Source organism: Pogona vitticeps, chromosome 4 (assembly GCF_051106095.1).
Source record: "Pogona vitticeps strain Pit_001003342236 chromosome 4, PviZW2.1, whole genome shotgun sequence".
Lineage (NCBI taxonomy): Eukaryota > Metazoa > Chordata > Lepidosauria > Squamata > Agamidae > Pogona > Pogona vitticeps.
The window spans coordinates 117,298,383-117,326,059 of NC_135786.1; the positions used below are offsets into that span (position 1 = coordinate 117,298,383).

Genomic DNA, 27,677 nt, shown 5'->3' on the forward strand with positions numbered 1-27,677 from the left:
ATTCTTATTTTGAAGGATTTGTTTCTCTTTCGATCTCGTTTTATCCAACCAATCTTTTAATCTAATCACTTTTTTCCCTTAAATAATTCTAAATAGACTTTCATATTGGCAGGGAAATTCTCTATTTCAGTCACTAATCCTAATGGAGAGTTAGATGAACATAGTTTTTTTTATACTTATACCACACATTTAACATAGTTTTAAAAAGGGGGTTATTGATTTCACTTATTTTGTTTTTTAATTATACTGAACGGATGTTTTTCAAGATCTATGTGTAGTTCTGATGATTCCATTTTCCACCAAATTAACCTTGCTGGGATATATATAATTTCCCCAATAAACCTCAGCTGATTAGCCACATAGTAATTTTTAATATTTGGTATATCTATACCTCCTTTTTACATTGTCTTATACGATACGTTTTATTTATTCTGGTTTTCTTCCCTTCAATACCATATCTATTAACCAGTCCTTGCCAAAATTTAAAATAATCTTCTGTTAATTGTACTGGTAACATCCTAAATAAAAAATTGATCTTTGGTAAAATTTTCATTTTCATCAGTGCAATCCTTCCAAACCAAGAGAGTTTCAAACTGGAATATTCCTGTAATTTCTTTTTGATATCCCTTTTTGGTTTATTATAATTATGTTCCTTTATTTACTGAGTATCCATTACTAAATCTATACCTAAATATTTAACAGTTTTACATATCCTAAAATCATATTTATCAGCAAACCTTTCTTGTTCTAATTATGATTAAACATTATTTCAGATTTTTACCAATTTACACATAATCCAGTTATCTTTCCAAATTTTTCTGATTTTTAATTCTATCCATACATTCTAATGGGTTTTTAACTGTCAAAAGGGAATCATCAGCAAATAAGCTAATCTTTATTTTGTTATTCTCAATGTACAGTTCCATGTACAGTTTTGCAGGTGAAATCTAATCACATTGCTGATATGGTCTGTACTGAAATCAGTGGCGATACTGAACCACCATGTGTATTTTCCCCTAAAGTGAGTCCTTGCTTCCGATGAAGTACAAGCAAGAGTTGGACTGAAGGGCCTTTCAATCTTATGTGGATTCTGTACCAGGTTATGCTTGTTTGACAGATTAAAATGATCCACTTTTTCCCTTTTGAAGTAGTATTTGTTATGTGCTGTCAAACTGGAACTGACTTATAGTGACACAAATAGGTTTTTTAAAATAGAGAGGTTACTTACCTGTAACTCTAGTTCTTTGAGTGGACCTCTGTGAATTCACAGAATAGGGCTTCAGTCTGTGCTTGTGCTGGACTCCTCAAAATATTCTAGAGCTTGAAAAAGTAACATTGAATTAATGTTGCCCCATATAGCGCATGCTCCGCCTGCCTCAACTCTCACTTCCGTTTTACCCGCCACTAGCAAAGCTCTGAATAACAAAAGCTAAGAGTGACAGATAGTGGGGAGGTTGGGTGGGATGTGTGAATTCACAGAGGTCCACTCGAAGAACTAGAGTTACAGGTAAGTAACCTCTTTCTTCTTCGTGGCCTCTGTGAATGCACACAATAGGGTGACTAGCAAGCTCATCGGAGGGAGGGGCATCATGACAGCAATGAGGCCAACACAGCTCTCCCGAAACTGGCCTCTTTCTTGGCTCTGAGGTCCAGTCAATAATGCTTTACAAAAGTGGACACAGTAGACTATGTAGCTGCTCTACAAATGTCTGGAACATCTACACCTTGGAGCAGGGCAGTAGATGTTGCCATGGCTCTGGTAGAATGTCCCTTTAGTCCATCCGGAGGAGTCTTGCCAGCCAGTTCATAAGCTAAGGCTACGGTAGATACAAGCCACCTGGAGACTGATTGAGAGGAAGCAGGAGAACCCTTATGTTATCCATGGAAACAAACAAATAACTTGGGTGAGGTGCGGAAGTCTTTGGTCCTCAAAGTGTAATAAGCTAACGCTCGCCTTACATCCAAACAGTGAAGCATCTGCTCAACTTTAGAAGAGGGGTTTGGAAATAAAGTTGGTAGAGTCAAGAGTTGGTTGATATGAAAACTGGAGACAACTTTTGGTAGGAAGGAAACATCAGGGTAAAGAATCACCTTGTCCAAGAAAAATTGTAAGTAAGGGGGATCAGCTCAGAGGGCAGCTAGCTTGCTAGCCCCCCTTGCTGATGTGATAGCTACTAAAAACAACGTTTTGAACAACAGGAGACAGATGTCAGCAGAAGCCATAGGTCCAAAAGGTTGACATGTTAAAGCATGTAGAACAAGTTCTAGGGACTATTGCAGTAACGGAGGTCTAACAGGAGGCTGAATGTTATGAAGGCCCTTTAAGAACATCTTCAATGTAGGGTGGGAGAACAAACGTGATGACTCTGAATTATAAGGTTGGTAGGAAACAATAGCAGATACGTAAACCCTTAACTTGGAAATTGCTAGCTCCATGTCGAATAGGTGTCACAAATACAAGAGAGGAGTGACAAGGGAGACCAGTATAGGTGTCAAACCTTTAGATTGGGTGAATCTAAAAAAAACTGTTCCACTTATAGGAATACAGCAGTTTAGTTGATGGCTTCCTAGCTCTCTGTAAGACTTCTTGGATTAGGGGAGAATCCTCCAAGTGGTTAGATGTTGAGAATGTAAATCCGGATGATGGATGCTGCCTGCATTCTGAGTGAGAAGATGTGGAAGAAGAGGCAGCCTTATAAAGTCCAAAGCTGAGGGTAGTGAACCACGGTTGACGAGGCCACCGTGGTGCTATTATGATCACATTGGCCTCCACCTGTCGGATCTTGACTAAAGTCCTCTGAATGAGTGGTATGGGAGGGGAAAGGTAGAGGAGATCTGCCTCCCAATGAACCATGAATGCGTATCCCATGGATGCAGGACCTCTGCCTGCCCGGGAGCAGAATCTATTGCATTTCTTGTTCAGGTGAGTTGCAAACATGTCCACCACAGGGAAGCCCCACCGATTGCAGATCATGGTGAAAATAGATGCATCGAGCTCCCATTCGTGTGTCTGGATAGTTAAGCAACTCAGGTTGTCCACTAACTTGTTGTGGCTCGTGGAGACGTGAATTGCTATCAGAAACACATGACGAGTGTAACACCACTCCCATAGGTGGACTGCTAGATAAGTGTGTGCCCGCTTGTTTATGTAATACATGGTCATGGTGTTGTCTGTGACTACTTGAACACCACGACCAAGTATCAGAGGAGCGAAGGTGCAGAAAACTTTTATAACCACTCACATTTCCAGATGATTTATGTGTATTTATTTATTATTTATTTATTTATTCCATTTATACCCCGCCTATCTGGTCATATTGACCACTCAATATGTAGTTGTCTCTCCTTGTTGGATCAGAGGGCATGTACCTTGTGCGGTCCGCAATGGTCTCCCCATCCTGTGGGACTGGCATCTGTCGCTACTTGCACGGTGAGCTGTAATGGGCGAAACAGGCACCCCATGAGAAGATGAGGGATGAATGTCCACTAATGTAGCTGCTTTGATAGCTCCGGTGTAACTCGAAGATGTTTGTTTGTACTGTCTTTCATTGGGTCGAATAAGGACAGGAACCAGGCTTGTAGATATCGCATTTTCAGGTGGGCATGTTGAAGAGCTGAGGTGGTCGACACCATTAGGCCCAAGAGATATTGTGTGTGGTGAGCAGAAACTCTTGCGAATGGGTGGTATCTTCGAATCGCGTGATGTAACTTTCTGATGCGTTGGGGAGGCAGAAAGATGTGAGCACTGATGGAGTCTAGTCTTGCCCCTATGTAGTTTACTATCTGAGTGGGAAATAGGTGGGATTTTTTCCAATTTACCTTGAGACCGAGATTTTCTAGTGTTTGAAGAACAAATCTGGTGTCCTGAATGGCTTTTTGGCGGGACGCAGACACAATCAGCCAATCGTCTATGTAGGGGAAGACAGTTATATTGCGTAGTCAGAGACAAATGCGGGAAGACCAGTGTAGGGATAATCAGAGTTCGTAGTCAAGAATTCTGTGGTCAGAATATGATTAAACAAAAGGAGCAAAGGCAGTAGGCAAAAATCGTAGTTGAAAAAGTCCGTAGTCAAAGCCAAAGATAGGGTAAGCGAAAAATATGATAGCTCTAACCGAGAAGTTCCAAGCGCTAAGGCGGTAAAATGGAACTGAGGGTTGAGGCGGGTGGAGCATGCGTTATAGGGGCAACGTTCATTCAATGTTACTTTTTCAAGTTATAGAATATTTCGAGGACTCCAGCGCAAGTGCTGACTGAACCCCTATTGTGTGTATTCACAAAGGCCACTAAGAAAAAACATGAGATATTTAAGGAGTGATTTTACCAGCTCCAAACTCATGCTGAAATGTTCAATTTCCAGACTTCAGTCTTCCGCAGGTCTCTTTTAGATATACTAACAATGGAGATGCTGGAAATGCACAGGTTAAAACATGGGCATACCCAGACTTTGAAGCCACTGTTGAGACATTTTTGCTGCTGGCTCATTTTGCTATTCCATTTTCTGTCCCACCATCTTTTAGTGAATGAAACAAGCAACAGACATGCACTGTATTGATTCTGTAGTGGAATGGAAGAGGTGGGAAAAACACAATAAGGCAGAAATGGAAAGGGAAGGTCCTAATCTATTTGGACAACTTATCAGTTGTTTGTTTTTTACATTATTTCTTTGTTGCTTAGCAAAGGAAATAGGTTTGAAGTTAAAAAGAAAAATAAATACTAACTTTGAAATAATTAAAGTAGAGATTTGATAACTTCATTACATTTATCAGGCCGTCCAGCTCGTGAGCTAAAATTCTATGAACTGACACAGAACAACTTTAATGCATCTGGGCCTGGGGGGACAGGCTGTGTCAATTTACCTCCTGTGCTACCAGGATTGCATTTCTGCAAACCCAGCTGTGTTTTTCAGGACACCACCCAGGATACAATAAAACCTTTGTCATCTGCCCAAGTAGTTGATCCTGAAAGTCAAAACAGTCCACCAGGTGCTCCAAAATCCCAAGTCCTGCAATATCTTCTCATACCTGAGCAATTTGTCTAACAGTTAAGCATCTTGTGCCCAATCTGACTCTTAGGGTGTGACTACACAATCAAATATCACAGGATTTTCTGCAGTTATAATACAGGTCAATTCAAAGTTTTTTTTTTTCTGACCAAAGCAAAGCAAGGACTAATCCAAATTTGTCCAACCCTTTTTGGTTTCTTTTTCTCTGCTACTGGGGGCTTCTTTTTTCATGTTAGAATGATTCAAATGGACTTTTACCCATGTCACCAATTGATTCATTCTTGAAAAGATGAGGGCATGCCTGTGGGTGGTGTGTTGGTGACATAGGCAGTTGGGACATGATGTTAAGAATGGCAGGAGCACCCACCCCAACAGTCTTTCTCTCTGATTGTACTCCTTTAAAAAAATTAAATATATGAGATTAGAAGTAGATCACCTTATCACTGTATTGATATACTAGTTTAGCACTAGTTTTTTCTAAAAAATTAGGAACAAAACAGAAACACCTCAGATGAAATAAAAGACTTCCCTGTGGTATCTGTTTCTATAAACATTAAGAACTTTGGAACACTGCCATCTTTTCCAGAACACTGTACAATGCTTTCAAAAATATGCAGCTTATTAGCAAACCATAAAAGCAGTGGCAGAGGCAGGACCAGAGGAAGGAAACAAATGGGGACTATGGACTGAAATGCAGATTGCATCACATTGCATGCAAACACTGAACTCCTGAATCAACCCACAGTCCCTGACTGAGCACTGGCACTGAAGTCTGCCATACAGCTGCTAATCAAATCACAGCAAAGTTGAATTGGAGTGATTTGGTTTGCCAGTGTAGCTGCAGCCTCAATACCTTGGGCATGCATTGCCTGTCTTAGCTCCACCCCCTCTGATCACTTGTTACTAGTTTTAAACTTTGGTTGACCGTGACTGCACTTTGGGGTTCTAGCTCTTTGGGATAGACAGTTCCCCCTCCAATCTAGAAACCTGACCCTTTTTGGCCTCACATTTGATGGCTCCTACCCTACGTGGGACTGTGTGTACTCGGGTATCAAAACTCATTTCAGGTATCAAACTCATTTCAGAAAAGAATACTTGGCCAGGCATGATATTTGTACAAGGGGAATGTCTTTCTTTCAAGGAAGAATAATAGTTTTGGCTTACTCTACTCCAACTCCCACCTGCTCTAATTCTATCAAATAAAGGCAAAAACTAGGGGAACCCAATTCTATGTTTTGGGATGACTGCCAATATGTTTAGGCATCATCAACATGTCCTTTTGACATGGATATATATGACATGTCTATATTGCAGATCTATTTAATATAGTGTTGAGTCTCCTCCCATGAAAAGTGAAGAAAAGATCAATGGATGAATTACAGACTAGGTCTTATTGTGGCTGCCTGTTTTAAAACTAGATTACCTAATTGTTTTCAAAAAATTGTAAATTTCTGTCAGTTTAAGTCAGTTCACACAACTGGAGAGCATAAGAGAACATGTTTTTATTAGTTATCTCTAAATCTTGTACATTTGCACGATCATAATGTTGCACACAAATAAAAAATAATTCCTTTTAAAAAACATAGGTAGGCAATGTGAACTGCAATTGCATTTAGCTTCCATTACTAGCTGAACTTAAGCAAACATGGGAACTGAAAATAGAAACCTTCCTTCCTTATTCAGGCAACCATAGAAAAGTATCAAAACATATTTACAGCAGTTATATTAAATCTAACTCTGAATAGTAACAGATACTGGACATATGTACTACAGTACAACTATGAGTGGGATGAGATCTTGTTATAGTTACATTTAAAGAGCTAGTACAGATAGGAACCTGTAGAACGACACTGGAAATAAGACTTACCACAATTTGGGGTTTCCCTGATTAGCCACTATGCCTCGATTGGGTTTCCTCCACTCCCATAAATTCCCGCAAAAGCTTGCTATAATGGGAAAATGGTTTCTCCTTTTTTATTAGTTAAATTGATGGAGATATATGGTTTTACAGGAGAGCAGAGGCACACAGTATCTGGGGTGGATTATGACTTATTTTTTATGAAACTGTGCAGCACTGACTTTAATGAATGACAGGAAGACTTTTATGAGAAATATTATTACCCTCGGCTCAGCTAAGGAGTGAATTTGCTTGGTGCCTCCTCCTTCTCCCTATCCCTTTTTGAATTTCTTCCTTTAAAAAGCCATTTCAAAAGTGTCCCTCTGCACTTGTCTTGTGTCCCCCATGTGGTGGTAGAAGAATGTTGTAATCACTCCAGGTCGAAATTCTACCGAGATATTGAAAAGGAATATTGAAAAACACTCCTCCCCTAATATTCCAATGTCAACCACAGTCCCACAGCTCTTTGTCATTTGTATCCTAATCCTGTTGACAATTCTGGACCCTTCTGTTACCCACAGATGTCTTCATCCCGGGAAACTTCTTTCTCTTTATTCCAAAGATACAGTTTTTTTAAAAAGGGATCTTGGAAGGCTGTTAAATACTGACAATTTGGGATGGACCTTTCAAATCATACATCTTTGTCCCTCTTCCTCTCTTTTTTATTTTATCTTGCCAAATGGATAGCCATGTGCATGGAGACTAGAGATGGACTATTCGTATTTGTATCCCTGGGGATACTAATATGAATAGCGGTGCCACAGAGGTCCATTCCCTGCTCCCAGAACCAGCCAGTTCATTCACTGTTGTTGTGCGTGTCCATCAGTGAGAACATTGTGCCAGTCATGGAAATCACCTGGCTGGCGCTTCCCCACCTCCCCACACAGCCAACCACTCTGGTGAGGAAGCATGATGAAGAGCCTCCTCACTCAGCTGTTGAGTGGTTGGCTGTGTGGGGAGGTGGGTAAGAGCTAGCTGGGCTATTTCTGTCATCAGCATGATGTTGATGATGACAGATGCGCACACTGCACAGTGATCAGTGAGTGGACTGGTCTGTTCTGGGGGAGGAAACGGACCTCTGTGGCACCTGTGGTGCCACTATTCATATTCCCAGGGACATGACTAGGAACAGCCCATCTCTAATAGAGACTATGGGGCATGTAAAAACTCGGTGTGCTGAAGCAATGCACTAATCCTCTCATTCTTGCCACCCCTCTCCAATATAGTAGCAATGATAACCTACTGTAGCGATCACCCTACCTTTGCTCATGTATGAGGTTATTTGCATACATCAATGGGAGTTGTTGGGAGGTGGAGCCAGAGAAACTAAAAGGGAGGGGTGAGGCAGATAAGAGCAGTTAGTCAGTTAGATAGTGAGTCTGAAGTGAGAAGTCAGAGAGACAGGAGTTAAGGGAGACAGTTGAGAGTGTGGAACTTAGAGAGAGTTGAATGTGGAATGAGTTAGTACGAATCTACCGAACATTTTAAAGTCTTTTAGGAACCTATTTATGTGAACTGTATCCAATAAACCTGTTTTGTTAAAGTTTACATGCAGTATGGACCTCAATCTTTCTAAGTAAATATTGCTGACAGAGATCAACTGGTGGCAGCATAAAAGAGAACGTGGCGTGGGCCTTAGTGAAATAATCTGGGGACACACAAGTGGCACGTCACACCTACCTTACAAAGTTGTAAATGCGGCACTGGTCACTACTTCAGGTATCTTTTAAAGAGGATTACACAATTCATGGCTTTATATAATACATCTGTCAGCAAGTATTGACTAAGACAGCTACACAGAACCTTCATGTCCAGGGGAAATACGTATACTAATGTATACCAGTTGCTTGGGGGACAAGCAGCCAGAATTGGGTAACATCTTCACACTCTACTTGTAGGTTTCCTGCAAGTGTCTGGTTGCCCACTGTGAAAACCCTGAAGGAGATTAAGTTATGATCTGATTCAGCATCTTGTGCTCTAATAAACATGAGATGCTTTGTGTTTTCTGAAGTACAACATAAATGCTAAAGCCTGGACATATATGGAGGAATAGGATACAAACATCAGTAGGAGAGAGACAGTTGGCTAAGGGAATGTGGTGGGTGACTGATGTCTTGATAGTCCAAGGAGCAGCAACAGGCCATCAAACCCAGGAGTTCCAGGAAACCATGGATTTTAATATTTCACTTGGCATGACAAATGCCTGTGGGTAGCATCTTGAAGTCTGGCAGTTACATTACTTTCAACTGCTATACGGAAAATTCTAAAGGGTTCTCTAGGGTTCTGTGAGAGCCATGCATCGTGGCTTCTGATCTAGAATGCAAAATTCAGTCAAGTGTGCCTCTTAAGGATGCTTTTCTCCTTCATCCAGGCAGAGAAATTAAATGCTCAGACAGGAAATTAGGGTGACTTACTCCTACAAGATCTACAGCAAGCCTTTCTGTAGTACCAGTGTGAACAAAGTTTCACTTTTAGGACCAGCACACAATTAACTGTTGCTTTGTCTTCACAGTCTTCATCTAGAGAGGGAAAACATGACAATAGGTGTTAAGTGGGAAGTGACAGGGCCCTCTTTTGAGCTTTTTGCCTCCATACATAATCTTACCTCATTATCTCATAAGAGCATCAGATGTTGTTCTTGATTTAACTCATTTCAGGATAACATGGAGACTCCAGCCTTCTTCATCTCTACATCTCTTGGATGAGAATGCTGCCAATTATCTCCCTCGGTTTCCTCCCTCTGGCTTTCTTGGCCACTTTTTACTCTGAACTGGCCTTTCATCCAGCCCCCAAATCCCAAGCTCCACATTTCTTGGCTGCCTCCTCTGCCTGTCTCTGCTTACGATACCCTCAGAATCTTCTGACTGCCCTCCCCCGACACTTTGATAAATCTTCCCCATCATCCAATCCCTGTCTTATCAAACAAAGTAGCTGTGATACATTCTTCCTCTTTGAGCCAGAGTCCATAAGACTGTCCTGGGGCATGTCTCTCTTTACCTGGGGTGTCTGTGGGACACAACTGCAGCTGGCATGTCTGCTTGGCTTCAGGCTTGGAAGCTGACTCACAGCCTTGTCCTAAGGTTTCTCCTTGGTAGCATTTCACCTCACGGAAACGCAGGCCGGTGCCACAGGTTTTACTGCACTGCAGAAGGATTTGGGGGGTCCAGGAGAAAAAGACCAGCAAATGTCTCCTTTTGGCAAGGGGTAAAGACATAGATTGCTACTTTAAGAGGCAGTACACCAAAAGAGATACCCACCAGCTATCCCACAATGATGGAATGCTCTTCCCTCAGAAATATATCGCTTTCAAATAGGCTGAATTATTGATAGGTCAGTTAAGCTGACAAAAGCTTGTAGCAATAGTACATTTTTCAGCAAACAGTAAACTTGTATTTGAGGTCTGATTTTAATCCAGGTGTGCACAGAAATCAAGGCTACTTGCTGGTAGCCACAGTCAATGAAAAAGCACAAATAATCTATTTGGGGGAGGGAGTTGTGTACCTGGTTTGAACAGCTTATGAGTGCTATTGCCAGTGATAGAAATGCACAGCTGCAGCAGCAGCAGCAGCTGGATAGCATCTGGGGTGCTGCACACAACATATGTTCATATGTGGCATATCCCATGCTTAGGGATACACTTCTAGAAGCCTCTTGTGGGACTGGAGCATTAGACTTGAAACTGGGAGACTTGAATTTGAATCCTTGCAAGCCAAGGAAATATGGGCCAGCTGTTCTGTCACCACTGCCCCCCCTCCCCTGCCCCTTTCTCTCTACCTGGGACCAAGAGGTTGAGAACCATGTTGAACAGGGTCTCTTGAAACAGGATGCATGTACTTCTGGCTTTGGGAAAGCATCACAGCGCTTTTCAGGATACTCCTTGTACAGCCCATTTTCTAGCCCCACACACAAAACGGTCCTCATCTTGACTCCTCGGCCACATGTGGCATTGCACTGCAATGGAGAAATGTGCAGATTTCTTTTTAATCTAAAAGTCCAGATGATACCTGTAATAAGCTCAAGATCTACTTTATGTGGTTAAGTGTAATGCAAGGATATGAGCAGCAAACAAAAAATAAACAGATTACTTCAGAAGGTGGGTGGCAGGAAGAAAGCCACTGCCTTTCTCACAGTTCTTTGCTATACTTTCTCTTTGTTTCTTGTCACTTTCAGTGAGAATGCACCAAGGCTGATGGCCTAGGGCAAGGATGCTTGGATCCCCCTTTAGCACCAATGAATCCCCCCCTTCTGATTGCCCACCAGTTTCATTTATATTACTCTTTCCCAGATTACAGGAATATCGCAAACTGGGCATCACATATTGCTCTCGGGGCTGTAAAGATTGTACACTTTCAGCCAAGGGACAGCCAGAAAGCTCTACGGAGACAAGGACTCTATGAGCAATTTGGAATGGGGAGAAAGGATAGCATCAGTAGCTTTACAAAACCAAAAGAGGTTTTACTGATCACTTGTGTATCAATTGACTCCCCAGATTTTGGGCATCTGTAGTTATGGTTTTCCATCAGGCCAAAATCAGCCTAGTCAGTCCCTCTGTTTCCATGCTGCTGTTTTAGCACAGGACTACGCACTATCTGAATGGATCCCTGCTTCGACACCTGACAAGAAAAGGAAAGATGTGACTTACACATTATGAAAAAATAAAGAGGAGAAAAAGACCCAAACAGAACAGAACAAAGTTAACTAACCCCTCCTCTTACTCATCAGTAAGAGGCTTTTTAAAAAGTTCAACACTTGCCTCCAACAATAAGGACTGCACAATAAGTGCAGACTTACCTGGTCCCATTCTTGCTCAACCCAGTGGGCAGGGCAGTTCTTTTCTCCACAGGGATAGATGGCCAGAGGCTTGGTGTTGGGATTGCACTGGGAATCTGAGATCACTTTTCCCTCCAAATTGCGGCATGTGACAAAGCGGCTTATCCGCCCCTCACCGCACAGACCTGAGCACTTGGGGAAATAAAGAGATATTTCAAGTCAACAGTGGCTTGCCAGCAGCCCTTAATTTGGAGGAAGTGTTGTCTGGCATTTGGCACATTTTAAAGACCTCTAATACATTGTAAGTGCATTTGTATTCTATGCAGCCACCTGCTTGAGCAATTTGGCTTCTTAAAAATCTTGGGCTTACTTCAAAAGATCCTAACCTTATGACTATAAAATATTTTTTGCAAATACTGCCAAGGATTAGAAACCAAGACAAGTCTCATACTGAAAAGATCAGTAATACTGGACAGCTTCTCTAAAATATAATTTCCTGCCTTTCCCAGTCTCCCGAACAAAATGCATAATCAAAGGGAGTGCAGCAGATGTCTTTCAGAGCATACTCTTACAAGGCAACAGTGATGTCAACAGGCCTGACTAGTGCACCACATGAACTGAATGGATACTGTGGGAAAGGCTAGAGAATCCTACTGGGCTTCTCTGAAGACAGGTAAACAGCCCCAGCAGGTTCAAGCAGAGATTTGTGGCTTGCCAAAGTGGTGAATCCACTCTGGGTTTTTATCTGAACTTTAGAGGAGCTTTATTAGAGTTCAGCAGCTTAAGACAGCTCCTGTAAAATTCAGACGAAAATCTGGAGCACACTCACAATCCTCTTTAATTCTTCACCAATAGACTTAGCCCAGTCTATCTCACAGTCCAATAAATAAATAAATGTGGTCATTTGTATCTTGGTCATGCAAGACTGATAAAGAGGCAAATTATTGATTTGTACTGACTTTGAAATATGAAATTTGTAAAGCAGGCTTGTGTCTACTGCCCCCCAAAAAACAGAGTGTTCCCAAACCTGTAACCTACCAATCCTCTTATTTCTATGCTCTGATGGAGAAGGGTGAGGAAGAATGATAAAAAATGGTCTATACTCACTGGTCCCCAGTCAGAGACGGTCCAGTGCCTATCACAGGGTGGCCCTGTGCACTCCCTCTCACTGACAGGTTTCACCAACTCACTGCACAGACTGGGTTCCACAGAGCACCGCACTTCCCTTTTCAAGATCCCTGGACCACCACATCGAGCAGAACACTATGAAGATGAGAAAACAAGTGAGGTGGCAGTAGGACCGAGGAAGGCAAAAAGCTGTGAAAGGCTAAAGCCATGAGGGGCATTATATTTTGTTATGGCTAAATTTATACCGCCATAGACAATATCACTATTTTCTCCAACTCTGTTCAGGAAGGTAACATTGAGGTGGGCAGATTTTTTTTAATTTAACAAGGGGGTGACAAAAAGGAAAAGGGGAATTGAGGTTAAATGGGAAGAGGAGAAACAATAACATACTAACATCCATTCTATACATATTGCCACATCAAAATTCCAAATTACTCTTTTTACTATTTTGTGCCTTCCAGATTTAAGTTCTCATTTCAATATATGCTCTTCATACGCTGCCTGTTGACTCAGTCCATTTGTAGAATAAGTCCCATCTTTCTGTTGCCTTTTGTAAAGGACAGTCCTTCATCACTTCTGATAAAATGTCCATTTCCGCTGTTTCCCGTATCTTCTCTATAAGATCTTCTTGTTTCGGTACCGTCGGACTTTTCCAATTTTTGGCATAGAGAATTCTGGCTGCAGTAACTATGTATATAACTATATATTCCTTTGTCTTATCTATGTTATCAGGTATCATACTCAATAAAAACAGTTCTGGGGTTAATGGCACCTTACAGAGCAATATTTGTTGCAACACAGCATGTACTCTTTTCCAATACTGTTTCGCTACTCTACATGACCATCACATATGATAATAGCTTCCCACTTGTGCTTCACATTTCCAACACACATTTGATACATCTGTATACATCTTCGACAGTTTTTCTGGAGTCATATGCCACCTATAAAACATCTTGTATATATTCTCCTTAAAATTAACCAATCTTGTAAGCTTTATATTATTTTGCCATATTTTCAACCATTGATCAATATCAATATTATGCCCTATGTTTTGTGCCCAATTAATCATACATTCTTTAACCATTTCTTCTTGCTTTTTAATTTCTAACAGATAGTTATACATTTTCTTAACAATTTTGTCTTTTGAACCTAATAAAAGCTTATCAAACATCGTTTGTTCTGAGTAGAAACCTTCTATTTTGTCTTTTATATATCTAGATTCCAGCTGTGCTCTGGACCACCAGTCTATATAGATATTCTGTGTCTCTAGCTCTTCTTTAGACCTTAATTCACCATCCTTTTTAAATAAATCTTGATATCTTAAAAGTTTTGCTTTTGTCATGAGATTAGGTTGTGTAAAGGCCCCAATTGGTGATACCCATACAGGTGTTTTGTGATAAATTTGTTGTATAATCTTTCTCCACATTCCCAATAAAGCTCTTCTTATCATATGTAAATTAAAATGCTTTTGCTTTTTATCCTTTTTATACCATAGATAAGTGTGCCAGCCTAATTGTAAATCATGTCCTTCCAAGTTAAGTAATCTATCATTTTCCAAAGTTATCCATTCTTTTATCCAATCTAAAATACAAGATCTACAATACAGAACCCAATCTGGAAGACCAAAGCCAGCCCTCTGTTTAGCATCTTGCATTGCCTTAATTTTAATTCTTGGTTTTTTACCTTGCCATACAAACCTCATGATTGTTTTATTAAGTTCTTGGGAAAAGGTCTGTTTTAATATGATAGGAATTGTCTGAAATAAAAATAGGATTTTTGGCAAGACACTCATTTTAATCATCGCAATCCTTCCCAACAATGATAATTGTAGTTTATCCCATTTCTCCAAATTGTTCTGTATCTCCTTCATCAATTTCATATAATTATCTTTAAATAGTGTACTCGTTTTCTTTGTAATTTGGATGCCTAAATATCTAATTCTCTTTTCCTCTTGGAAGTTCGTCTTCTCTATTAACTTCTGCCGTTCTTGTTCTCTTATATTTTTTGTAAGTATTTTTGTTTTCTTTTGGTTTATTCTCATTCCTGCCATATTACCAAAGTTTTTCAACGTTGCCATCAGGTCTTCTATTGAATGCACTGGATCTTCCAGTATAATGACTAAGTCGTCTGCAAAAGCCTGAAGTTTATAGATTTGGCCTTTTACTTTCAATCCTTTCAATTCCTTTTTATCTCTGATTTGTTCAGTTAATATTTCTAAAGTCAAGATAAATAGTAGTGGAGAGAGTGGACACCCCTGTCTGGTACCTTTCTGTATTTGTATTTCTTTCGACAGCTCACCGTTAATTCTCACTTTTGCCTTTTGTTGGGTATATATTGCTTTAATTAGCTTCAAAAATCTTTCTCCAACTTGCAGTGTTTCATAAAATTCCAATTGAGATTATCGAAGGCTTTCTCTGCATCCAAGAATATCATGGCCATCTGTTTCTCTGGGTGTGCTTCATAATATTTATTTTATTTATTTATTTATTTTATTTACAATATTTTTTAGCCGCACCATTGCCAGTGGCTTCTGGAGTTTAGGACTATCCTTATATTATTTTTCATCTGCCTTTTTGGAAGAAACCCAGACTGATCTTGATGTATTAACTGAATTAAAATTCTTTTCATTCTGGTTGCCAGGATGGTTGCATATATTTTATAATCCACATTCAACAATGAAATTGGTCTATAATTTCTTTACCCTCCATATTTTCCTTATGGATGAAAGAGATTGTTGCTTCAGTCCATGTTGTTGGTATTTTCCCCTCTTCTTCGACACACTCTAAAAGCTTCTTAAATGGCTGAAGTAACACCTCTTCCAATTCTTTATAATATTCCGCTGGTAGCCCATCTGGACCTGGTGCTTTCCCATTTTTTTGTTTTTTGAGAGCATCTATAATTTCTGCATATGTTAAGGGCTCATTTAGGGACTGAATTTGTTCTTTAGTCAATTTCATTTTGTTGTGTTTCCATATATATTCTTTCTGGGCTTCTTTGTCAACTTCTTTTTTCTTGTATAGCTTCCGATACAAGTCCTCAGCAATCTTTTTTATTTCTTCTTGTTTGAATTTGTCCACTCCTTTTTCATCTTTCAAAGTTCATATTATTGTCTTCTCCTTCTCTTTCCTTAATTTATATGCTAGCCATCTTCCCGGTTTATTTGCGTTCTCAAAAAAAATTGCTTTGCAAATTTAAACTTCCTTGCAGTTTCTTCAGTGAGTAATATATTTATCTGGTGTTGTACAAATTTTATCCTCTCTGTCAATTCTTTATTTGTTGGGTTTTGTTTCAATTGCCTCTTGTCTAATCTGTTTTCCAAGGTCTCATATTTTTTCCATCTTTCTTTTTTGTTTTGCTGCAAATCTTATGGCTATTCCTCTAAAAAAAAGCCTTATTTGCCTCCCAGACCATAAACATTGAGGTATCTCGTCTCATCTTCTGTTTAAAAAGAAATCCATTTCTTCTTTTGCTTGTTTCTTAAATTCTTCATTTTTAAAGTGAAGTGTATTAAGCTTCCAATTAAATTCTCTTGGTCTACTACCTACTTGTAACAAAATTGGATTATGGTCTGCAAATGTATTAGGTAGAATATCTATTTGTTCCATTTCTTTCATTAAGTTTGTTGACATCCAGCATGTATCAATTCTTGACCATGATTTATGTCTATTAGAGTAAAAAGTATAATCTCTTGTCCTTGGATTACATGTTCTCCATACATCTACAATATTTAATTCTTCTGCCAGTTGTAAAAAAATTTCTTGGAATTGTGCTTCTCTTCTTTTTACTTATTTTTTCTGATTTTGTTTCTAATTCTTTATCAAAGACAGCATTAAAATCTCCAATTATACAGTAGTGATCATAATCTTTATTTGCCAGTCCTCGTTGCAGTTGTTTATAGAAATTTTCCTGATTTCCATTTGGTGCATAGATATTGACGATTAACAATTTCTTTGATTCTCTTTGAATTTCCACCATTAATATCCTTCCATCATCTGAGGCAAAAATCAGGTTTGGTTCCAATTCTTTCTTAATATAGATGGCTACACCTTTCTTATTTTTACTCACGTCAGAGGCTGCAAATAATTTTCCTAACCTTGGCCATTCTAACAGTTTCAAGTCTTTTCACATGAGTTTCTTGGATGCATATAATATCAGATTTCTGTTTCTGCAATTGTAGAAAGATCTTTTTCCGCTTCTGGGGTGAGTTTAGGCCATTTACATTTACTGAAAAAAATCTTCATTTGTTTTCTAGACATCTTGTTGCAGATTACTATCCTTTAGTTTTTTCTTCATCATGCTTCTAGTACATCTTGGCTTGGATGCTTCTTGTTCTCCTGATTCAGTGTCTGATTCTGGTTGTGATAATTGCGTTGGCTTCTCTCGAGATCCTTCTTCTGGTTTCTTCTCCTCTCCATCGCTGGGTATTTTCAAATTCTTCTCATTTTTTTCCATAAAGTCTCGTGCTTTCATCGGGGATGTTATATTATATCTCTGTGTGTCAATCCGGAAAAAATAACACTTCTGGTGTTAACCATCTATATGTAATTCCATTTTGTTGGAGTAGCTGTGCCAGAGAGGAACTATTCCTTTCTTCTCTGTCTCACTTGCCATGGAATTTGTTTTAAGACATTAATTTTCTTATCTTTTATTATCAATTGTTTATCTTGTGACGCCCTTATCCCTAGTTGCCTTCTTCGTGAATCTCATATGAACTTATTTGGGAAGCTTATTTTTTCTAACATATGCTGTACTCACTCTGAAGGATGCTTCCAGACATTGGCGGAATTCTGCTACATCCATCTCTATTTCCGGCGCCAAGGCTTCACTCATTAATGTCTCTAAGTCTTCACCTTCCTTTTCTGATACATTTTGAAATCTTAACATCTTAGTTACTTTTTCCATCTCTAGCATTATTAGCCTGTCCTCACATTGCCTTTGATTTCTCTGTGTCAGTTGTACTGTTTCTTCAGTTCTGTCCAGCCTGGCCTCTGTACTTTTTACTTTTTCTTCTATATTTTGTGTTTTCGTTTTAATTTCTGTTACCTGCTGCTTTGTCTCTGTCTGATCTGCCTTCATGTCCTTCATTTGGTCTGTTATTTGAGTCAAACGCTCATTTATTTGTTGGAATCCTGTAGTTAGGTTTTGCATAGTGGTTTGCCACTCTTTATCTGATTTTTCTGATTCCTGGGAAGTTAGTTTTCCTAACGCTGATATTTGAGCAGGGGAAGTTCCAGGTGTTTGGGGTTTAGGTTTCTTTGCAGCCATTATGGTTCACTACGCAACCAAAATACAAGCCCACTATCAACCACCTCACCTAGGCCTTCCCCAATCTTTACCCAATATTACAGTATATGAATCAGTTTTTAAACTAACACTTTAAATTACAACTTTAATACACCACTGCTCTTGAGTTGCCCACATAGTCCATCAGGAGAGATCCAGGCTAGATAGAGTCCCGAAGACACAAGAGTCAATATTCTATAATTCCCAATATTATTCCAAAAGCCAAATTGAAGCTAAGAAAAAGAGATCCCTGCCTTTGCCATCGATGTTTCCACATTTCTGTTCTTAATATAAAGTTCTAGCGTTCCAAGGGCTTTTTACCAGACAGTTGAATGTACTAGGGAAAACACCATGTACAATCCCACCAGCATAAGAATCAGTGTTCAATGTTCCACAGTTCCCAGTATTATTTCAACAGCCAAGTTGGAACTAGAAGAAAAAAAAAAAGAAAAAGGAAAAACCTTGCCTTTCCCACCTTGATGTTTCCACAGTTCCGTTCTTAATGCAAAGTCTCTAGAGTCCCAAAGGCTTTTTTTAATAAGTCAATTAAATGTACTAAAGTTGGCATTGGTATTCCGCTTTCCTCCAGTAGGTGTTGTTATCTTCCAATATGCAGTCTGTCTAAGGCACTATAAATCCACAGCTCCAGTCCTGCTTTCCACTACAGTCTACAGCCGTAGCCTCCAAGGGAGGGAGGGTTTCTCCCCCGCGGAGATAAAATATCGTCCCAAAGTCTCAAAAACTGATAATCTATTGTTAAAAACTCTGTCCAATTCTTTATAACATCAACACAAGCTCTGTCCACAATTGTTTAGTTCATCAAGCAGTTTTCCAGGAACAGCTTTATTTTCTTGACTTTGAATCGGTCTGCTCAAAGCTAGTTTCGTTTTCAGATTAGTACATCAGCAGAACCGGTAAGCAAAGATTCGCTGCTTCTATATTCCTTTCGGCCCTTATCTCTTTACCAGTTCATTTAGATTAAGGGCTTCAATTTTGTTTGTTGTTATCAGTTTTTAACAGATTTTAGGAACCATTAAAAAGAGGAATAAAATCACCTCAAAAGGAAAAGTGCTGTGCTGGTCATAAGAACAATTTCAAAATCTACATGAAAATATTTTGGCACAGATTGATTTTCCTCAGACAGCTCAAGGGAGTTCAAGTGTCAGGAGAGATATTAATCTGAAATGTGTCTTGAAAAGTATTCCTCTCACTGATGTGGTAGTTTCTACCATTTTCACCAGATGATTTCTGAAAAAAGCTCAGCACATAAATTGTCAATGTGTGACAGAAGCTGCAGGCACTTTAAGTCACTGAGGATATGGCACTCAAATCAGGACCTCCTGTACATTGTTTGGAGGCCTTTTTGTACCTCCAACATTCTGGGTCCTGAGGCAGAGCAGGCCTTATGAGAAACTTGCCCTCCAACGTGCTGTTTTCTAGAGTTGGCTGACCTCTAGAGTCTGCCAGATATGGCATCTGACCTCCAGCTCATCTATGACCATGGCTTCATCTCCCCACTCTACCAAAATGAATCCGTTTCAGCCAACACCTCCAGTTATGTCACTAAAATCCTGAGATTCCACGGTCTCAGAATCGAAAAACATTAATCTAGGGGGGAAAAGAGACTACAAAGAAAGGAGGAGGGGCTGAAAATGTTTCTTGTTAAATGGGAGAGGAAGGCAATACAGCCTGGACAAGGGAGGGTTGGCCCCCTATTCATATATAGTTTTCCTCTGGCTTTCTGAATTCTTTTGCTATTAAGTTGCACTGAGGTCTTGTGCATGCCACTTAAAACTCCTTTTGGGCTAAGTTAGATATGCACACAGCAGGGATGGGAACTTGTGACTTTCTGTCGTGACTTGAATTGGACTTGAATTTTGCCCCAATGACTTGCACTTAACTTGCAACTTGGAACAATTTTTCCAAGTTGCTTGTCAGGTCCCCCTGGTGTCAGGTGAGTGCATGTTTGGCCTGGATCAAGTGAAGAACCAGAGAGAGAGTTAGGATACAAAGATGGAGACCAACAGAACCAGAGGAACTATGGGACTTTGTATTTCCAGCTGGAAGCCCTCATTGTGACAGATTCAACTTTTGCTGAACTAAATTGACAAAAACCATCTGCCGCTGGGGGTAGAGTCAAGGGGATTAAGAAGACCCTGGTACGGAGAGCCTCCTGAGCAAAGCAGATTCCATACCTGTCCACTAAGTGATGGAAGACATGTCAGACCAAAAGCATTTCATACTTCATAATAAGTGATAAGGACCAGGTATCTAGGGGCAAGCAAAGGAATCTCTACCACGTATGCCCTGTGAGCAACCTGAGACAAAGAAATGTTTTTTACGCATGCTCTATTATAAAAAAAAAACCTGTCCAAATAGAATATAAGGAGGAGTCTAGGAGAACATTGGTCTAGTCTGTCTGTTTTGCCTGTTAGCCTGTCTGTCTGCTGAGACCAAAAAGCTTTTGGAACCAACTACCTTCTTTGGAACTTGGACAATGTAGATAAAGACTTCTCTCTCTTTGGTGAGTATGTATGTGGTGTGAATGTGCTGAATGCATGAAACCCCTTTATTTAGAATTGTAATCAATAGGTAATAAAGTATATTCATTTTACATTTATTAATGTGTCTTGTGAGGTCCTTTGCTGTTTAATATTGTTCTTCTTGGGATACAAAAGAACCAGTAGTCACCCTTTCGTGACACTGGTGCCTAACCTGCTCCTCCCACTGCTGCATGCCACTGTCTTCAGAAGCAAGCAGCTGGCTTGGTTTCCTTTCCAGGAGCTAGTCCTGCATGTTCAGAGTCTGAGGGAAGTCAAGCCGGCTGCTTGCTTCTGAGGACAGCAGTGTGCAGTGGTGACAGGAACAGGTAGGCGGGGGAGCAGGGGAGCGGTGGTAGGAAAAGGCAGGCACTGGGGGAGGGGTGTGTGGTGGCAGGAGCAGGTAGGCAGTGGAGTTGGCACTGGGGTGGTGGGAACATCACAGTGGCAGGAGAAGGTAGGCAGCGAGGGTGCAGGAACCAGGCCCAGTGCTTCTGAGCATGTGCAGAGGAAAGGGCCTGCTTGAGGAAGGGAAGCCAGAGCGGCTCCTTCTGCACATGCACATGTCCCCTCCTGGCCTCCATCCAAGACTTGGGACTTGGACATGAGGCCTGGGATGTGAGACTTGGTACCAAAGACTCAGGACTTGACTTGAGTCTTAGTACGAAAGACTCAGACCCAGACTTGGGTCCAAAGACTTACCAACATCCCTGACACACAGTCTCCTGAATTGTTTTTATGTGTACATGGGTGTGTTTATGGAAAATAGTTGCGGGAGGCTGTAAATTTGGTTGAAGGTATAGCAGAAGGAGTGCTTAACCTTTCCCTCTGGTAACATTTTATTTTATTTTATTTTTAATGCTATATCACTTTGGGAGTTTACACTACTGGGAGCTAACAAACTGAAAAGAACATGTAAACAAATAACTGCTTAGCTACCACAACTGGAATTCCTACCTAAGCTTCAGCTAGACTCTGTAGAACAGAAAATTTAAAGCATGTATAATTTGCATGAGAAGCTGTATCTGCTGAAATTCCCTCTTCTGCGCTGCTATTAAAAGTGGAAAGGCCCTATATCCACTTCCATCTGGCCATCTATATTCTCTTTTTGCCTCATATGCTTGAAACAGACCCTTAACTCTATGTCTGGAGAACAGCTCACATGTATAGCCTCAGATTCATGCTGTAGACCATTATTTGTTCAACCTTTACAGAGAAATACATACCTCAGACCATTCTGACAGCTCCCACTGCGGCCCACAAGCTTTGTTCTTGCATGATTTGCGCTCCATTGGCCTGCTTAGTCCAGCTGACTCACACATGTCATCATATACGGAGCTATCAAAGCCTGGAGCCAGCATCTTCCAGCAGCGCACAGTTCGATACTGATAGCCTTCACTGCATGTCCTTGAACATTCACTCCACCTGCTTGTCTCCCATCTCCATTCAACAAGGTCCAACAGCAAGAAAGAGAAAGAGCAACTTCTGCTTAGTTTCAGGTAGCCTGGAAACTATTCATGACAAGAATTGGTTCCCTCAGAGAAAGAATTTTCATCTTCATTAACAACAACAACCATAACAATAACAATAACAACAATAATGTTGTGGTTGTTTTTGTTGTGGGGGACTTGCATACTTCAGTGGGGTTGAGAGCTATGCAGGTAGTAGTGTCGCTACCTGAAGGGTCTCTCAAGCCAGACAGGTCTAAGCTGAAAAGTCAAACCAACCGTGTCCACCAGTCATCAATTATGGTGAGAGGAAATAAAGAGAAATCCATACCAGATCAGTTGTCGCCTGAGTCAACAAGGACTGCATCAGATGCATGGCCCCTGGACATGCACTAAGAAGGAGGTTGGACTCAATGGCCTTATAGACACCTTCCATTTTATTTATTTATTTATTTATTTATTTATTTATTTATTTATTTATTTATTTATTTATTTATTTATTTATTTATTTATTTATTCATTCATTCATTCATTCATTCATTCATTCATTCATTCATTTATTTATTTATTTAACTTCTATGTCGCCCACTCTACCCAAAGGTCTCTGGGTGGCTTCCAACAATTAAAATTCAATTAAAATACAATAAAAGATAAAATGATTAAAATACAATTAAAATTGCCATCAGGACCCACAGTTGATGTTATTTCAATTAAAAGCCTTCTGGAACAGGAAGGTTTTGACCTGGCACCGAAATGTCATCAACGTCGGCGCCAGACGAATTTCAGTCGGGAGGGTATTCCATAGTCTGGGGGCAGCAGCTGAGAAGGCCCTTTGTCTACAAGCCATCCCTCTTACTTCCTTGAGGGACGGGCTCTTTCAAAAGGGCCCCCTGACTAGATCTTAACTGCTGGGTAGGCTCATATGGAAGGAGGCAGTCCTTCGGGTATCCAGGGCCCAAGCTATTCATTATTCTATGACTCTGTGACATTATTCTATGATTCTAAGCCCTGACAAATGGGTTACAGGGCTCAGCAGACCCTGTTAAGGAACCAGAACAGGCTGCAAAGCTACTGGAATAACATAAATGCAACTTGGATTCTCTCAAAAAACTGAGAAATTATGAAATGTTACTATGAGGCAAACCCAACACCCGATGGTTTTCAAAAAAGAACGATGGAAATTTGGAAAAGGAAACACCCAAATAGTAACATAACTGATTCAATTAATTAATGGAACAGAGAAGGCTTTTTAAAAATTCCTGACTCCAAACAGAGCACAGCTGAGGAATAAAGATGAGACAGACTCAGGGAGGCAGTGACCAGAGCAAGTGAACAGGAGTTTCCCAGGGGAGGACAAGGGGGAGGCCCCTACCAACTTTCTTCTTTGGAATATAGTTATATATTTGTAGATGCTTCCAGCTACAGCCAAAGTAACAAAATAAAATGGACGGGCATTCATAAACAATCAGTTGGAAGCAAAAAGCTAGCAGGGATTATGGAGGCTGGAGACAATTCAGTAGTAGTAACCTGCAAAGTCTGTGTTATGTTTGTCTTTGTTTCTGAGTGTAACGTGGCGTTCGCATGTAACAAGTGCAAACTAGTGACACCGTTTGAAGAAAAAGTGAGAGGACTGGAGCACCAAGTAGCGACACTAACGGTTCTAAGGGAAGATGAAGCCTACATTGATAGAACTCTTGACAGCAGCAGCAGCTGTCACAGGGGGCACAGGAGATGGAAGAAAACCAAAGCAAAGCAGCGGAGGAGAGTGCTGAGGAGAGTACAAACACAGGGGAGGCACCACCATGGAAAAGAGTCACAGCTAGGAGCAAAAGAAGGAGAAGAAACTCTTCACCAGTGGAACTGCAAAACTGCTTTCAGATTTTTGAAGAGGAGTCTGCTGGACAGCATGCAGCGGAGACCCCACAGAAGGACAAGAGAAGAGCTGAAGCACAGCAAAATACAGTCACTGAACTCTTACCCTACCCCCCCCCAAAAAAAAGAAAAGAAAAGAAAAGAAAAGAGGAGAACACAGTAGTTATAGTAGGGGACTCCTATTACATGGAATTGAGACCGAAATATGCTAGGAAGATCCATGGCCTCACCAGGTATGTTTCCTGGGAGGTCAAAAAGGGCAAGAAGGACTGCCATCACCCAGAGATACATATCCCTTTCTTCTTGTCCATGTGGGGCCAAATGACACAGCCCATGAGGAGCTCTGAAGAAACCACATCAGACTTTGAAGCTCTGGGAAGGAAATTCAAGGACTTTGGGGATTTAGTTTTTTGGGACCATGGGCTAAGCTTCCTGGAAGAAGGACTGCTAGCAAGAGATGGCTTGCACCTAACAAGGACTGGGAAGAATGTATTTGGCCATAGCATGAAGAACTTTATCAGGAGGGCTTTAAACTGAATTGGAAGGGGGAAGGAGATGCAAGCACAGTGTTAAAGAAATATAAAGCCTTATTCACAATAAGAGGAACAGACCAAACTGTTCAAATGGAGGTCAACGATAACATTAACATTAATAGTAATGTTCAAAATAAGTATAAACAGGCCACAAACCACACAATCTGTGGTGTCTATATACAAATGGCAGAAGTACAGTGGTGCCTCGCAAGATGAGCGCTTCTTTTAACGACGAAATCGCATAACGAAGTTTTTGCAATCGCAAAAGCGATCACAAAACAATGTTTCCTATGGGTTTTTTTTCGCTTTGCGATGATCAGTTCCCTGCGTTGCTAACCGATTATCGCAAAATGACAATTTGCGCACAGCTGATCGGCAGTTTCAAAATGGCCGCTGGGTAAAAAAAATGGCCGCCCACTGTTTTCTGGGACGGATTCCTCGCTGCAAGGGCAGCGAAAATGGCCGCACTATGGAGGATCTTCGCTGGACGGCAAGTTTCAAGCCCATAGGATTTCAAGCCCATTAATTGGGTTTTAATGCATTTCTATGGGCTTTTTAATTTCGCTTTACGATGTTTTCATTCTACAGCGATTTTGCTGGAACGAATTAACATCGTAATGCGATGCACCACTGTATGGTAAAAAAAAAAAAAAACAAGAAAAACTGGAAATTTTAGTTCAGGATGGCGAATATGACCTGATAGGAATAATTGAGACTTGGTGGGATGACTCCCATTGCTGGAATACAGGAATTGAAGGATATAAATTGTTCAAAAGGAACAGAGAGAATAGAATGGGAGATGGAGTTGCAGTATATGTAAAAAATACAAATTCCTGCACAGAAATACAGGAGGAAGAGATTGGCTGACCCATTGAGAGCATTTGAATCAATCTAGTTGGGGGGAAAAACAAAAGGAACATGGTAGTTCAAGTTTACTACCGACTGATCGATCAAGGAGAGGAAGCAGATGAAACTTTTGAAAAACAAATTGCAAGGATTTCAAAGAGATATGATGTAATAGTGATTGGAGATTTCAGTTATCCAGATACAGTGGTGCCCCGCATAGCGAGGTTAATCCGTTCCGGATTAACCCTCGCTATACGGAATCATCGCTAAACGGGTAGGGGAAACGTATTGAAACGCATTAAACTTAGTTTAATGCGTTCCAATACCTTGCTTACTTACCCGTTCAGCGAGGATTCCCCTTGCCGGCAGCCATTTTCGCGCCCTCGCTAAGCGAGGGCAGGGCGCGAAAACGGTTGCCGGCAGCCATTTCCGGGCTTCCGGCGGCCACTTTGGAACCGCCGATCAGCTGTTCGGCGGCTCCAAAATGGCCGCCACAATACCCGATCTTCGCAATGCGGGTTTTCCCCATTGCAAAGATCGGGTATGTTTCCGTATAGCGATCCCAGAAAAGGGATCGCTATACGGAAACATCGCTATACGGTGCACTCATTAAGTGAGGCACCACTGTATATGTTGGGAGGCAAATTCTGCAAAGTATGGTTCTTCCAAGAAATTCCTGGCTTATGTGGCTGATAATTTTCTCCCACAAATAGTGGAGAAAGAAACTGGAGAACTACCTATCCTTGACTTGATTCTAACCAGTGGAAAAGATTGGGTGGTGGAACCTGCAGTAAAGCAAACCCTGGGTGAGAGTGACCATGTTTTACCAGAATTTTCTATTTCAAAGGAAACCAAAGCAGAGTGTAGCCACACATATATGCTGGATTTTTGAAAAGCCAATTTTAATAATTTCAGACTGAGGATGAGTAAGGTCCCATGGCATGTGATCCTAACAACAAAAGGAGTCCAAGAAGGGTGGGGGCTTCTAAAAAAATAAATTCTAAAAGCACAACTATAAACAATTCCAACAAGAAAAAAAAGGTGAGAGTGAGCAAAGAAGATAAATGTGGCTTCACAAAAAAATCAGGGAGGACCTGAAAACAAAAAATGAATGTTTAGGAAGTGGAAATAAGGGCAGGTCACCAAGGAAATGGAGGGATAGCATTAGGAAAGCAAAAGTTGAGAATGAGCTGAGATTAGCTAGAGACACAAAGAGCAATAAAAAAAGCACTCTTCAGGTATGTGTGAAGCAAAAGGCAAAGAAAAGAAATAGTGGCACAGCTCCGCAATGGAGATGGAAAAATGATAACAGCGGACAAAGAAAAGGGAGAGGTGTTCAATTCTTATTTTAGCTCATTCTTTTCTCATAGGACAGACTGTGAACCTCCAGACAAATGAGAAGTGCAAGGGGGGGGACAGGATTGCAACTGGAGATTGATAAACCAATAGTCAAGGAATATTTTACCACCCTGAATGAGTTCAAATCTCCAGGGCCAGATGAAATGCATCTGAGACTACTGAAGGAACAGTCTGAGGCACTCCATTAGTTTCTTGAAATCATGGGAAACAGGAGATGTGCCAGATGATGGGAGGAGGGCTAAAGTTGTCCCTATCTTCAAAAAAGGTAAGAAAGAGGAACCTGACAACCTGAGGCCAATCAGCTTGACATCAATCACAGAGCAAATTCTGGAGCAAATTATAAAATAGACACTATGCTAGAAAACAATGCAGTAACAACTAGAAGCCAACATGGATTTGTCAAGATAGACAGAGGGAATGCTGTAAACATAGTATATCTTGACTTCAGCAAAACCTTTGACAAAGTTCCCCAAGATACCCTAATTAAACAAGCCAACTAGGTGTGGGCTGGATAGATCGAGTGTCAGGTGGATACACAATTGGATACAGAATTGTGCTCAGAGGGTGATGATTAACGGCTCCTTCTCCAACTGGGAGGAGGTAACAAGTGGGGTAACCCAAGCCTCAGTCCTGGGTCCAGTGCTCTTCAACATTTTTCTTAATAACTTGGATGAAGGAGTGCAGGGGACGCTTGTCAAATTTGCAGATGACATAAAATTTGGTGGATTAGCTAATACCCTGTAAGACAGAAACAAAATTCAAAATGAACTTGATAGGCTGGAGAACCGTATTGATAACAACAGAATGAAATTCAAGAGGGATAAGTGCAAAGTACTGCACCTCAGAAAAAGAAGTCACACAGTTACAAGATGGGGGATATCTGGCCTAGCAATACTACAAGCGATAAGGATCTTGGAACTTTTGTAGATCAATAATTTACCAACAATTGCAGAAATTAAAACTGGAGATTATCTGCCTTCAAGAAATTCATATGA

The 27,677-nt window shown here is 40.6% G+C and overlaps 1 protein-coding gene across 6 annotated transcripts in view; it reads right to left on the reverse strand.

Annotated features, from left to right (window-relative positions):
• Positions 1-6,485: 6,485 nt before the first annotated feature.
• The window catches only part of LOC110077042 (ADAMTS-like protein 2), a 92,382-nt gene continuing 71,190 nt past the window's right edge, over positions 6,486-27,677 (reverse strand). For 3 of the 6 annotated variants that reach the window (XM_072998172.2, XM_020789715.3, XM_072998176.2), the window contains 6 exons: positions 21,851-22,064; positions 12,778-12,933; positions 11,692-11,862; positions 10,675-10,851; positions 9,898-10,042; positions 6,486-9,419 (listed from right to left, as the gene is read on the reverse strand). In XM_072998172.2, coding sequence (XP_072854273.2) covers positions 9,301-9,419; positions 9,898-10,042; positions 10,675-10,851; positions 11,692-11,862; positions 12,778-12,933; positions 21,851-22,064 — 982 coding nt within the window. In that variant the 3' untranslated portion in view covers positions 6,486-9,300. Of the gene's footprint in view, positions 9,420-9,897; positions 10,092-10,674; positions 10,852-11,330; positions 11,514-11,691; positions 11,863-12,777; positions 12,934-21,850; positions 22,065-27,677 lie in introns of those variants that run through there. The other 3 variants (XR_013544621.1, XM_072998173.2, XM_020789716.3) reach the window with 3 other exon arrangements.